At 44.4% G+C, this 14044-nt stretch overlaps 1 protein-coding gene across 1 annotated transcript; it reads right to left on the reverse strand.

Moving 5' to 3' along the window:
• Positions 1 to 2831: 2831 nt before the first annotated feature.
• On the reverse strand, positions 2832 to 7211 carry LOC120850615. Its single transcript, XM_040223165.3, has 4 exons — positions 7086 to 7211; positions 4181 to 4898; positions 3286 to 3396; positions 2832 to 3007 (listed from the first exon to the last, which is right to left on the reverse strand). Exons 1-3 carry the CDS (start codon positions 7209 to 7211, stop codon positions 3293 to 3295), a joined length of 948 nt encoding a protein of 315 aa, XP_040079099.1. The 3' UTR covers positions 2832 to 3007; positions 3286 to 3292.
• Between the last annotated feature and the right edge of the window lie 6833 nt (positions 7212 to 14044).

Raw genomic sequence — 14044 nt, forward strand, 5'->3', positions numbered from 1 at the left:
CAGCCGACGCCACGAGTTGATAGGACCAAGAGGGCAGCGTCAAAAGCGCACCATCATAGTGTTACTTTTTACTTTACTTTTTTTTTTACTTTTTTACTTAAAAAAGAAGTTACTTTTTTTATATTTTTCTGGTATCAAAATGAACAGCAGTTTTGATATGTGAATATCCCTGCGAGCCCAAAATAAATGCAATCATTTTATATGGCTTGCGTTTTCTCAAAATAAGCTTATTCGCTCACAGAAGAAATTAACTTTCAAAGTTCTTATCGGAGAGTTTTCCCCTTTTCCTCCTAAAGACGTCCCCTGCCAAGCTAAAACAACGTTCTACCGTGGCACTGTATAGAAAGGCAGCGTTGAATTTCAGAAACAGGCTGTGCAAAGTCAGGTAAGCGAGTGTCGGCATCTTTGGTGTCCATGACGAAACATGTAAGGTTTGCCTCGGCTAGAGGGTCTTTTATAACAAACTCTCCTTCCTTTTTTCTTCGGCAAGTTGAGGTTGTTATGACTGGCCCCTCTTTATTCCCATGACATTCGGAAAGTACGGTGACCGTGTGCACCTGACGTCAAGGGATCAAGTCTCGCGCCACGACGATGAAATCATCCGGACGACTGCGTCGATGCAATGCCAGTGCTATGCTACTGAAAAAAGAAAAAAAATGTTTTGGTTTAACAGAAGATGAAATCAAGAATACTTCGTCGCTGACGCCGGGTCCAACAAAAGGATCTCTCAAGAGTGACTCGCAATCCTCACCGGCGACCACGGCCCATCCTGACGCGCCTGACACGCCTGATAAGTAAAACGTTTTCAACAAAGAGGAGGTCACCCTGGCGTGGAAGGTCGGAAGGACGCGAAGGATTATATTAACAATCATAGGCGATTGTACAGTTGCAGCTGGAAGCGGGAACGTGCTCCCGTGAACGGATTATCCGTGTCTGCGTTTGTGCTTGGGGGAGTCCAGCTTTGGGCAAGGGAGTATGCGCTGACGACGAGGCGACCATGGAACAGGCGTGCAGCTGCGAGGTCATTCCAGTGGCGCCTTCTGTGGAACTTCCAAATCGTTTGAGTCAGAACGCACTAAAGGCAGACAACATGAAAACAACAACAATTGTCGGAGTGTACCCGTCTTTCAAGGTTGCAGCTGGAGGCGTGGCGCCTGCGTGCATTACCGGATTTGGTCAATACCCGACCAAGGCTTGTCAAGCATCTCTGCATGCATTCGTGCGCGCCAGTGTTACGTTTTGGCTGCTCGTCGCCACATTGGCCCAAGGACGCCTGTAATGCAATTTCTACAGCTGCCGAGTATAAGTACGTGGGAATGGAATGTGAGGGGAATGCCACTTAATCTGCGGGTGTCTTAATTATTTCTGCGCTCAAACTTTCGTTATGAGCAATATTCGCACTAGATTTTGAAAGAAGTTCGTAATTTGAGTAGAAGTTACCTGAAAAATTTAGTTAAAGGCCGGATACCAAACCCGATATTCTGCAATGCTTTCCTCCTCTCACGTCTTTGAGCAAGGGGCGAGGGAAGCGAAGGATAGAAAGAGGGGACAAAAAAAAAATCGTGCATGAGTCTGCGCGCGCCGTCCGGATTTGGGGGTCCAGGCGTCACACTCTGCGCCGGAGGATTAGCGAGGAAACGCTCTAGGACCAGGAAACGAGAACCGCGTTTGTTTCTCGCACTGCACGACGTCTTCGCCTGGGAAATCCACTCTACCATCAACAGTCACCAGGGAAAGTGAGTGGCAAAACATATTTTTTCTGTTGCGAGCTAGATAAATAAATAAATAAATAAATAAATAAATATATATATATATATATATATATATATATATGTATATATCGAATTGATGGCGTTCGAAAATTCTAAAACTAGCGGGGAGCGTGCCCCCTAAACGCGCAAAAAATAGAAAAATACGAAAAAAAAAACAGGCTACATTGTATTATTTTGTATACATCAATGTCTGTTTTGATTTTGAAAAACAAGCATTTGTTCTGCGGGAACGGCTGTTACATGTCCTCAGTCTTCGCCTATAAAATACGAACTACCGTATGAATTCTCATGAACACTGTATCTTTCTTCTCATTGTAGGATGAACAACATCAGATCATCAACACGGTTGCATCGTTTGTGCAATGGGTAGTGATTGCTTTTGCGATCCTTGTATTGTGCGCCAAGGCCACGTAAAGATCGGCGCCGGCCAGAAGGCATCACCGAAGAATCGGGGGCTACGGAAAATGTACCACAAAATGTTCTGGGCATGTCTTGCCAATCTTGGAGTATGGCGGGACCCCAGATATCTATCAAGAAAGAGGAATGCTGGGCATGGTGTCTACACAAAACGCGAATTGATGCCGGCATGCGTTGTTGATCACGCCCGGGCATTGCACCCAAACCCTGTTGGTGTGTCCTACGTGGGGCACACTTGGGAATAAACACCGAGCTGTCGGCTCTTCATGTATGTCATTATTTGTTTTTTTATAAAGACATTCTCGAAAACCATTATCTCCTGTACATACTGCATCAAGCCATTTGGATATATGCAGACCCGTGAGCTTATCTGTACTGCCAACCGCGTGGCAGAAAACAACTATCACCTGGAATGGCGGGAAAACATATATTCGTAGATGAGGAAACTAAATTTAATTTATTTTCATCAAGGACGTCCTTACTGATGTATTACATTAACGAGGGTTTATACAATGTAAATTCAAAGCAACTTATAACACAGGAAAAAAAATCACACTGACTAATTCAAAACAGGCATAAACAAATATTTGGCCGCAAGGATGGACAAATTGCAATATCATTGACAATTCCAAAGCAGCTCTTCACATTTTATTTTGAAGAATTCCGCGTCGTGTTCAGTTACCAGTCTGGGAGTGGCGATAAGGCTAGCTTGGCGCGCCATTATTCAAATTTCATTATTTGTACATGGTTGTGTGAGACACTTGTCATCATATCTTCGATCTTTCAGCCTTCCGAGGGGTATGGCAGGAGCTTTGGGGCTGGAAGAATAAAAATAAACGCATAAAATTATGCACACATGCGCGACGTTAGCAGTAATTTGTAAAATTTCAATATGTAGCTAAAATAGAAGTACATTTTATAATACATTTTTAAAATGTGGCACGACCTCTATTTTCGAGGACGTTTTCGCGGACGTAATTGCGTCCACAATATTACGAGCTGCTAGACGGGGATGCGCTGTAATGACAACAGCATGCCATTTCAGCCCTAAGATTTAGGTTGTCGACTACTAAGAAACAACTGCCGGCGACCGTACCTGGAATTCACGAATCGTCTTCGGAGATGGACTGGTCAGTCACGTGGCTCGTCTCGTTCACGGCTGCAGTATCCAGCACCAGACGCCGGATATCGTGAACGAAACTAATTTAACAATAAACAGATATTAAGAAAGTGTATATCCAGACATAGCATGACTTTCATCGATTCGTTAAAATTTTTAAGTGAGTAATACGTGGAAATTTTTCCTATCTTGAGATTTGTTATTTTATTTTATTGGAAGGGAATGAAACACTGAGGGACACAAAGACGATATGGAACCGAGCAGTATTTAGATCAGAAGCTGCACAATTTGAAAAATGGACAATGTCATTGAATGGTGTTATCATGTGCACAATGGAGGCCAGCACCAGATGTTGAGAAGAGGCAGTGACGACATCGCATTAATGTATTTTGCGTGCAAAAACAGTATAGTTTTGCACGCGCGTTGTTCGCATTTTGCTTATTTTTTCCACAGTCAGCAAGCACGTGCGCGACGTGTGTGGGAGTGCCATTCACTCCCAGCATTCTTTTTGGCACTTTAGTTACAATGCCAATGATACATTTTGGGCTTGCGTTATTATACAGTGATGCACGTGTTATTAAGAATTGGCCCTTTGAAAAATTATGAAAGCACCAGGAGCAATCGTGGACATAGGGCACTCGCACTGCGTCACGTATGGGCGTCTGCAGCAGTACATCTTCGGATCTAAACACAAAATAGCTTCGTGGTTTTAGGCAGTATTTACTCCAAATCTTTCATAAAGGAAAGGCCAGCCTACTCCTTGGTGCTTGGGAATTACGCAAATGGTCTATTGTCGCCCACAAGTCGCAGGCATGGTAACAACGGTAGATTTAAATAAGGTGGCAGTAAGAGAATGATTCAATTACGTACGTCTTCCTAGTGTAATTCTTCTTCCCGCCTTGCCGATCGGGGTGACGGGAGTCTTCGATGAAGTAAGTCGACGTGTGGTGCCGACCGACATGCTCGTTCCAGCCCAGCACTGCAAGGCTTTGCCTGAGGTTGTACGTGTCATCCAGATAGTGCACCCTCTTGTCCAAATAAATCAGCATGCTGTTGTTGAATGACTCAACATGGTAGGTATCCTTTGCTTCGACATAGTCTTCAGCATTTCTGAATATCGTAGTCGATCTCACGAAATAGAATAACAGCTCCTCCGCAAACGGATCTTGAATTAGCAGCGCGGTGGGTACATACCCTTTCAACTTGCAGGGGGAGTCCTCATCGCACTGTTTATGTCGTCCACAAAAATGATGGACGCAGTTCATCAGCGTGTTCCGCAACTTGGTAGCGCTGCCATCGCAGGTTGCCTTTGCGAAGTAGGCGTGGTTGCGTACCGGCTTGCATTTGTCCGATAGCTCGGCATGCCACGTCTTCCCTTCATTTTTTTCGTGCCGAACGCTATCATCTTCATTCCTTTTAGGGTTGGTTGCCTTGACGGCGTGCCATCTATCATTGGAGTTGCTTGTCCCGTTTTTTTCTCTTATAATTTTGTTGACGGTGGTGTTACGATCGTGAGCATGGTCCCCAACGGATATGTTCCTGTTGGAGAAATATTCGTACAGCCGTTTTGTGCCAACCGCTTCGTGTTTCTGGGACGACGGCTCTTCTTTTTTTGTGACATGGACGATTCCTACCACTAGTGACTTTTTTGTCCCAAAGCAACAACGTCGGTGTGGTAGGAATTTTTTCTGCAGGCGTGCCTGGCGTCTGTTTCAATGTTCATGGACGTCACTGATTCATCCCGCTGTTCTGTTGACCGAGCTTCAGCTTGCTGAGCTTCTGCCAGTGAACTCATCTTCAGGATGGCCACTGCTGCTCCAATCTGCGGGTTCAGCTTTTCTAGTGAGCGACGTGAATAAGGGAGCCCACTGAAGTTGCAAAACTTCTCAAATTGCGTCTTCAGCATCCCGCTGCACACGAATGCCACAGCAACAGAGTAGTCAACAACACGGAGAAGTCCGACTGTAGAGCTCGTATCCAAAATAAGAGAATGATTGCGACACTTGAATAGACCGATCTCACGAGGAGTTGCGCGACGCCACCGCTGCCGCGGTGCATTCTGGTACCTGTAGTTCTCCCCAGTTTCCCGGCCGCGTCGGTGCGCATTGTACGCCCGGCGTTTGGAAATTTTCGGGTTAGCACGAGACTTTTAGCCAGGTGTTGACTCATGGTTTTCAATCGGTGGCTTCACATTTTGTATGCCACGGAGCTATAATAACAGCACCAGGCAAAAAGGCCTCGGATATTATGTCTTCCCGCAAGAAAGAAGCATGGCAAAGAAAGGTCGACAGAGCCGGACAGAGCGGCAGGAAAAATTGCGTTTTACGATTTGTTTCGCGATTTGCTTCATAATTTATATCCAAGTATTGCAAGTCAGCTATAATATGTAAGATTACAGGGCACGAGACATACAGCGTGCCGAAGTGTTCCGTAAGCTGGAATCTCTCTGACCATTCGCTCCGTAGCGCCCTATTCGTTGGTCTATCTCAAATAGAACCTCCGCACTGCTTTGCGGAGGCCGTTTTTAATACACTTCTTACTCGGTGTATTTTGGTGGTTATAACTGGCATTGCGACGACATGTTTCAAGCACAACTGTGCTTCAAAAGATCAGGACAATCACTAAAAAAGAGCAGCGATTACCGATATGCACCACTTGATATAATACAACTTTTTTTCGGAAGCAGCCTTTAGTTGTTTTTTTCCATACCTACGCGAAAAGATTACATAATGCAATTTAGAAGTGCAACACCCACTTACCGCCAAAAATGTAACAAACGAACCTCATCCATTTTGTGGTGGTCTATTAGGCTGGTGTTCCTGATCCATTCTGCATTAGCACCAGTCAAGACCGCAGAAAAAAGCTTCCCCCGTCGGGCGACTGTTAGCGTTCGGATCTTGCGCAAACTAAATAAAACTGAATAGAAACTGTGCAAGACAAATCATCTCTACCCCAAGCTTTCAGGTATCTGGCATGGTTGCTTCTTTTCGATAGACTCCAATTATTACGGCGCGTCAGGCATGGCCTTTCTGTAGATCAGTTCTTTCTGTGCAGGGTTCTCCCGCTGTTCATCTGTACTCTGTCGCACAGGCTGTCAACCATAATGAAACAACTTCTAGAAAACTATCGCGGACCGAAAAAGTCTATTTAGCTCCTCTTACTTGATGGCTGAGTAAACGTTATGCACAAGACTCAGCACCACCAAGCTCAGTTTTTCATCACATTTGATGCTGTTCTGTGGTGCTACACCGAGCCGATTGTCCCTCGAATTTTCTTGTTCTTTGCTATTGCACTAGATGTTCACTTGTTTGCAAGGTAATTGAGACGTCCGAGAAGTCGGAATGCTCGAGTAGTGGCGCCGTTGTTTTTTTGTTTTGTTTTTTCCGCGTACGCAGTGGGATTACCCCGTGAACGGCAGTGGGCTTACGCGTTCACGAAGACGAAGAAGCAGACGATGACGAAGCAGACGACAAAGCGATTCTAAAGCGATAAGACGACTCAAACTGCTTTTCTGCACTTGCTGAGAAAAGTAAGGCATCACAAACAACACAGTCTTATGAAGTAAAAACATGCAAGAGAATCAAGGTGACACCGGGGCGTGCCAAATGATAATCTATGATGATGTACGTACACGCAGCCGTATGTAGCCGGGAAGCCGGGAAGGAATGACTACAAGTAGCATGGCGGCGCCACCACTTCCGGAATGCGCGCGCCTGCGCAGTTCGCTTGGTGACATCGGTCTATTGGAGCCGAGCAGCAAATCCCAAACTTCTCACCTTGACAAGCTGAACGTCTTCCGGACATCTCCGTGAATGGTCTTGAACAGCGCTCATCATCTTAGAAACCGCAAGCTTGTCGCACAGTAGAAGTGATGCTTCTTCACTTGTTTCGTTCTCGACCATTGCCGCGGTCTTCTGTTAGTACATGGTGTCATTTTCCTTGAACCATATCCAGTGCTCTAGCGATAATGGTTGCCAAGGGGTCGCCTTTGAATGTGCACTTTGCGTTGTTCAACAGATCATTAAATTTGATCATTTCCTCTTCACAACGAAAAGTCAAATTGAGTGTGCGACGAAAACTACTCCTCTCGCAAACGTATTCCTTTTCAGTACCGTCACTCAGGTGTTTTCTTGGCACAAAAGGCGGAGACGTTGATGCTCGGTCCATATTCACGGACGCCGTTTGGAAAGACTAAAAAAATTCGCCACTTTACCACCCTCGTAAATTTCAACGATAAAAAAAAAAAACGAAAATCAATAATAATAAAAACGTCACAAAAAAAAATATCTCCAAGAAATTCCAGTGCACAGCATGCTGCCTAAAAACCTGCATTAGTCAAGGGCATTGCAACGCACGGACTCAAAGTCGCTTGTCAATCATGTTGGGGTGGCTCTTTTGTAAACTAACCCCCCCCCCCCCCTTTTTTTTTTCTCGTTGGAGTTTATGGCAAAGCCAGGCAAAGCCGCCGCGGGCTTAGCCAACACCGGCTTAGCGGAGCAGGGCTGGATGACAGAGGGGGTAGAGAGGATGAAAGGAGGAAACAGGCAATGGTGGAAAGGGTAGAAGGAGGAAAAGGAGGAAATGAGGGAAAAGTGGAAAGCGCGAAGTGGTCTCCGGTCTTTAAATTAAACTCCCAATTAACCAAATTAAGTTGTAATTGAAAGTTACCAAGTTACTCGGAAAAGTAGTTAAACTACAGTAGTTACAGTAAAGTAATTGAACTACGTCTAAGTATGCCGTGCCTCCCACCCCGTCGTCTTCCACCCTCGTCTTCCACAACCTAAAATACAGTCTGCACAGCAAGAGTAATCATGGTCAAACGTCATGATCAGTGCACTTGCGCGGACGGCTTTTGCGTGTAATTTTAGCCTCGTCATTCACCGAGCTCCATCCGCATAAGTTTCAACGATTGGCGGGTCCCAATCATTTTATCGAAACTCGTTTCGTGGACAACTTTTCATGGACACACGTTACGTTGACACGATCGTTTCATCAACACTCGTTACATGAATTGCACGCTGTATACACTTCGTATACGCGTATCACTGGGATGCGTGTTGACCCACACTTCCACCTGCGTTCACGCCACTTCGCGGAGACAGTATGCGGCGGCTCATTACAAAAATGTTAACTCACCTGACCAACCTATAGACCCTTTTCACAAGGGCGCCGCCATCTTGAATTGACGTCACTTCCAGTATGGGCGAAAACATTGTTTTGCCTTTGCCACGCCAATAGAAGGCATTTAGGATATAAGCGTAACCGTCACACTTTCTCGTTTTGCCTCCCCTTTATTTTTTTACTATTTGCAGGTTGAGACGTTGGATTATTTTTTCGTCGCCCATACCGGATACGCCTATTAGGCGGCTGGGGACGAGAGTACACAGAAAAGGTCTATACACGCCGCTTCGCTGCGAGTCTCATGCAGCTTATCACAGAAAAAAAAAAAAAAACTAATCTGAGCTGTCGATGAAACAATCTTTGGATGAAACAATCTGTTGATGAAACATCGCGTGTCAGTGAAACGATCTGTCGATGAAACGTCGTTCGATGAACTGATTGCCATCGGCGATTGGCTCTCCCCAGCGGTCCCACCGCTAATAACAACACACACACACACAAAAAAAAAGAAATATGTTTACAATTCTCTGGAATGCCGAATTAGAGCGCAGCTCTTGAGGAGGAGGAGGGAAGGGTACGGAGGGGAGGGTCACGTGTGACCGTGGGACATATCGAGGGTAAAATCTGCCCGCTAAATTTGGTGGGAAATGTTTCCCGCCAAAAAACTAATCGAAAAATTGTACTCGTGACGTCACACGTAACGTCACGTCTGACGTCAGACGTGTTTACGTTTGCATATACCGCGTTTCGCTCCAAGTCCGAGGAAAGCCGCCGCTACAATCATATAGGGAGCCAATAAACGGCTCCATAAAGGATCATTGCCATCGGCGCCCGTCGTCTTTGTGCGTCCGCTGTCGCCTACTAAACCAACCGCGCACAGTGAACGTGCAGTGACGTCCTGCACATTTTTTTTTCTGCGTGCGATTGGTTCAGTTGGTTAAAGGAAACGCAGAAAGAAAAAAAAAGGTCGAATCGAACGCCGCTGAGTGTTCCTTTCAGTTCTGCGGTGCGAGTACTCAGGCGCAGCCATGTTCGCCGGTGCCGAGAGGAGCACCCCTAAAACTCGTTTCTTTTTTTTTTTTTTTTTTATGATTTAAAGAATATAGTTATCAAATTCGTTCGCAGACTTGGTTTACCCCTTGCAAAATATATATCTGAAAACGAGTAATAAAGGCATTCTTAATAACTCATTGCAGATTCCAGGTGTAAACTCTTTTTGAGAGGTTTAATATTGTATTCACGATATTTTAAATCGCATAGAAAGTGTAACAGAATTTGATATTATGGAAAATCTTTTGCAAGATTCAAAACACGATTTTACTATATTAATCGAGCAAATCATGAAACTTGAGAAAACTTACGTATTCAGAAGGTCTGCCCAAATTGGGGTGTGCTTCTAAACTCAACAAATGTGCCATCTCCACAAGTTGATTAACTGAATTTGTATTTCTCCCCTTAGCTTATTTAAGTTTAAGTATTTTACTGGTGGATGCAACTGAAAAACTGTGATCTACATGAAAAAAAATATTTGTTTTCTTACAAGTTGTATATAGAGCTCCTGAACTTGTACAAATCAAATGAAATTACATAAATAGAGCTTGCAAAACGAGAAAATTATCTTCTAAACTATATGCAAGAAAAATACATAAAGCAACAAAAACTGAATGGCTGTAAAAATATATCTAAATAAATGTATTATTTCCGTGGTGAGCATAAACGAAACTGTCAAAACAATTATAGCAAAAATGTAAAAAAAATGGTAGACCGATGGGTCAACTTAACTGTAAAACATGGGCTACTAACAAATTTCTCTTTTAGGAAAAAAAAAAGGAAATACCTAGGAAACATCTATCCTGATACTGAGAGAGGATTTTCATAAATAAACGATCTTCAAAGCAAGTCTAATAAGCGTATAAAGAGAATGAAGAGTTCACTTAGAAACAAGATGCACAACATTCAACCAGCCTAGAAGCCATTTTAAAAGACAGAGTTAATGTACACGGAATAAAAAATCAACGCAAGCTGATCTTGTTAAAGATTTAAATATTCAAGAAAAAATAAATGATTTAAATATATTTTAACCTGTATAGATATATTTTCCAAATACGCACAGGTAAAACCATTCAAATTGCAGCAGGTGAACAAATAACTCAAACATTTATTGAAATGTTTAGGTCAAAGAGAATACGCCGAAAGATATAAACAGATCAAGGACTAGAGTCTTATAATATTAGAGTACAGAGAATGTTTGTATATAAATGATTTACACTTTTTAGTGGTGATTCCGTTGTCGAAATGTATAACACTACAATAGGAAAAAAATAAGAAGACAAATTTTAGTTTACGAAAGAATCATGTTTGATTTGATGTTTTGAATGAAATAGTAAAGAGCTATAATACATATTTTGATATATCTATTAAAATGACCCCGATTGAAGCCTCATTAAAAAAAGAATAAAGATATCATTTAGTTTAAATGAATGGTGGGTATATACATGATAAAATATAAGAACGAGATTTTGAAGGTAAAGATAACTTTGGAGATAATTTTGAAGGGCATTGTGGGAATGGGAGACTGCGCCCGTATCGGCATATTTCCTTCTACTATCCGCAATATCGAACGTTTCCTGTTGGTAGAGGCTTTCCTCCGCCAAGGAAACAATTACACGCTACTTTTTTCACGCAGTTTTATTTTTATTTATATTAAAGTCAACGCACAAAACACAATAAACAACATAAACTCCAAAGAACAATTGAGCACTCAATGTGATGACGTTAATTTCACCAGCCTTGGCCAGTATTAGTCGGTACTGGTTAGTCCCTACACGGCAACGCAAACTGGGTTTCTTAGGCATCATATAAACAAACCAGATATGACCCCCTAATTTCACGACAGGCAAAATAAGCAGTTACACAGCCATCCCGCCCCCGCTACACGGTCCCGCCGGAAACAGATATAGCCATGCCAGTCGTGATGGCAACCCTTGCCAAAGTACATTCGACTCTTCATAGATGGCGCCCCCTGTTCCGGCGCTCGCACGTTTTAAAATGATATTATACACCAACTCAACTCTCCTACGTCACGCCGCGGTGGTGGCGCGCCGGACGCACTTCCGGTCTGGGGCGGTGGGCAGAAGTCGCCGTGCCAGACATGCATTCCTGTGTTCCTTTGGAAGAAACGAGACAAAAAACCTGCCTTCTCGTCAAAATGCTGCGATGGGGGCTTTACCAAGAGAGTCTGGAAAGGTTTGAAGATCAGTTTTCATGTGTTTTTGCACCCTCCGTTCGTCCGAGAACGTGGATAGCAGCCGTGAAAAGGGCAAACCAGACGCTATCGAACTACGATTGCGAGTGCGGGCCACAATTTGTGGTCGCCAGATGTATTTGCTTTGTTCCAACATGAACGAGAGAAAACCCCGAAGTTGTCCGGACCACCCACGGATTCAGTGCGTCTGCAAATTCACACGGCCGCCTGATCGTTCGAACTTTCGTCTGCTCTTTCAAACTTGTCTGCTTTTTGTCGTCTGCTCGTTCAAACAAAAGTGGCCCGTAGACCAAACTTTGACTCGGTGATTGCAATAAGAAGTAATTGCAGGCCTCAAAAGACTTAAGTAGGCTCGGTGTAAACAGTAGATACAACATGTTAATTATTGGTACCGGTGGCCATCGCCTACTTGTTACGCTTGGTCTGTTCCCGCTTCCGATTTTCAGTATCGACGTCGATCATCGCCGCTACCTTTTACACTTTTGCAGCACGAGCGACGTCGCGACCGAAAATAGCTACAAGAATCTCATCATGGTTTTGGCGTCCATTCTGCAGCGTTCATGCGAATGAATCGCCGCACGTCAAATTATTTACGGAAAGTTTAGCGGCGTAACGAGCCAATTGATAATTTCGCTCAGGCGATTGAAGTGGTAAGACATTGCGATGAGGACGTAGAATCGACAACTCCAACGCGAAAAAGAGTATGCAGACTCACACAGACGCCGACAACGTGACATTCGAATGGTTTGTTGACGCGGGACGCGGTGCTTCTTGCCCGTACTCCATTGCGCGTGCGTTCGAACTGTCGTCTGCTCTTTCAAACTTGGCTGCTTTTTGTTGTCAGTTCGTTCAAACGACAGCGGCCCGTAAACCAAACGTTGACCCGACAATTGCGATAAGTACTAAGTGCAGGCCTCAAAACACTTTTGAAGGTTGGCAGGGGTAAATCGGCTATAAGTGTAAACAGATACAAGAAGTTGTTGATCATTGTTACCAGTGGCCATCACCGACTTGTAATGCCCGATTCTACTTGCGGTTTTCAGTATCGACGTCCACCATCTCAGCTACGGTCCACGCTTTTGCAGTCCGAGCGACGTCGCGACTGAAAATAGCGAGCAGAATCTCATCGTGGGAGTCAGGCTTTAGCGCCCATTCTGCGGCGTCCACGTGAAATGAATCTCCGCATGTCACATTATTCACGCAAAGTTTTGCCTCGATAGTTTTGCTGAAGCCGCTCAAGTAGTCAGACATTGTTAGGAGGACGTAGAATCAACAATTCCAACGCGAAAAAGAGCACGGGGACTCCCACCGACGCCGACAACAACGCAATTCAATGGTTTGTTTATGGGCGAAGGCGGGCTTCTTGCCCACCATCCACCGCGCATGCGCGGCGCCGGTGGCGTCCGCTAGGGGCGCTCCGGTTTGTTTGTAAACATGAGTTGGTGTATAAACGAGAAACATAAAGTAAACTTAGCAATTATGTTTCAAAGGTGCAATATAAGGGATGCAAATAATACGGCTTTGTGTTTGCCTAGTTTAATATTGAGCCTCATAAAACTTCAAATAAACGCAGCAACACCATACAAGTCTACTTGGTAACCGGGTAGATGTGGTAGCAGGTCTATGGAGCGTTAATTTTTTCGAAGGTTGCGAAGGCATACTTACCTGGTGCTGGGACCACCCTGATCAATGGACTTCTTCCAAAACCGACGCTCCCCATCGCGGCGAAATACCCCGCAGTGCACTCTGGGAACTTGTTGGCCACTCAGTTTCGGTTTCGACTGAGCAGCTTCATCTCATGCTATCACGCTGCGACCGAACGCGCTGCTTGCGTTTTCGTTTATCTGACTTTTCACGAACGTACAATACACTCATTCTCGAGCGATACAAAACGAAGACCGGGGCACTTTCCTTGGTTCCCGAAACACTGGATATTGTGCGTGCGTACGCGAACGTAGTAAGTCGTGGCTTAGTCACCTCACCCCACGAGTGGATCATTGAGCTCAATGTCAGTATCCCGTCTAGTACCAGAGAACTAAGACTGAAATTTGTTCGTCTGGAGCCTTACACGCATTTTGTTTGCCAAATGTCCGCTTCTCGTTACTTCATTGGGCGAAAAGCAAGCCGCATCCTCGCAGGGTATCAAAGTTGAGGCCAGCGTTTACGCATGAACTTTTAAGGAAACGCAATAAATTCGACCTCACTACTGCACAAAAGTTATTATGATGTCTTCCTCGTGTCATCATATATCTCCCACTAGAATTTTATGCTGATAGAAGATTAACTTTTCGCAAACGCTGAGATCGGCTAGCTACGACGGAGGCCCTAACAAGCGTCCCCTACTCCTCG

Source organism: Ixodes scapularis, unplaced genomic scaffold (assembly GCF_016920785.2).
Source record: "Ixodes scapularis isolate PalLabHiFi unplaced genomic scaffold, ASM1692078v2 PGA_scaffold12__126_contigs__length_90152505, whole genome shotgun sequence".
NCBI classification, from domain to species: domain Eukaryota; kingdom Metazoa; phylum Arthropoda; class Arachnida; order Ixodida; family Ixodidae; genus Ixodes; species Ixodes scapularis.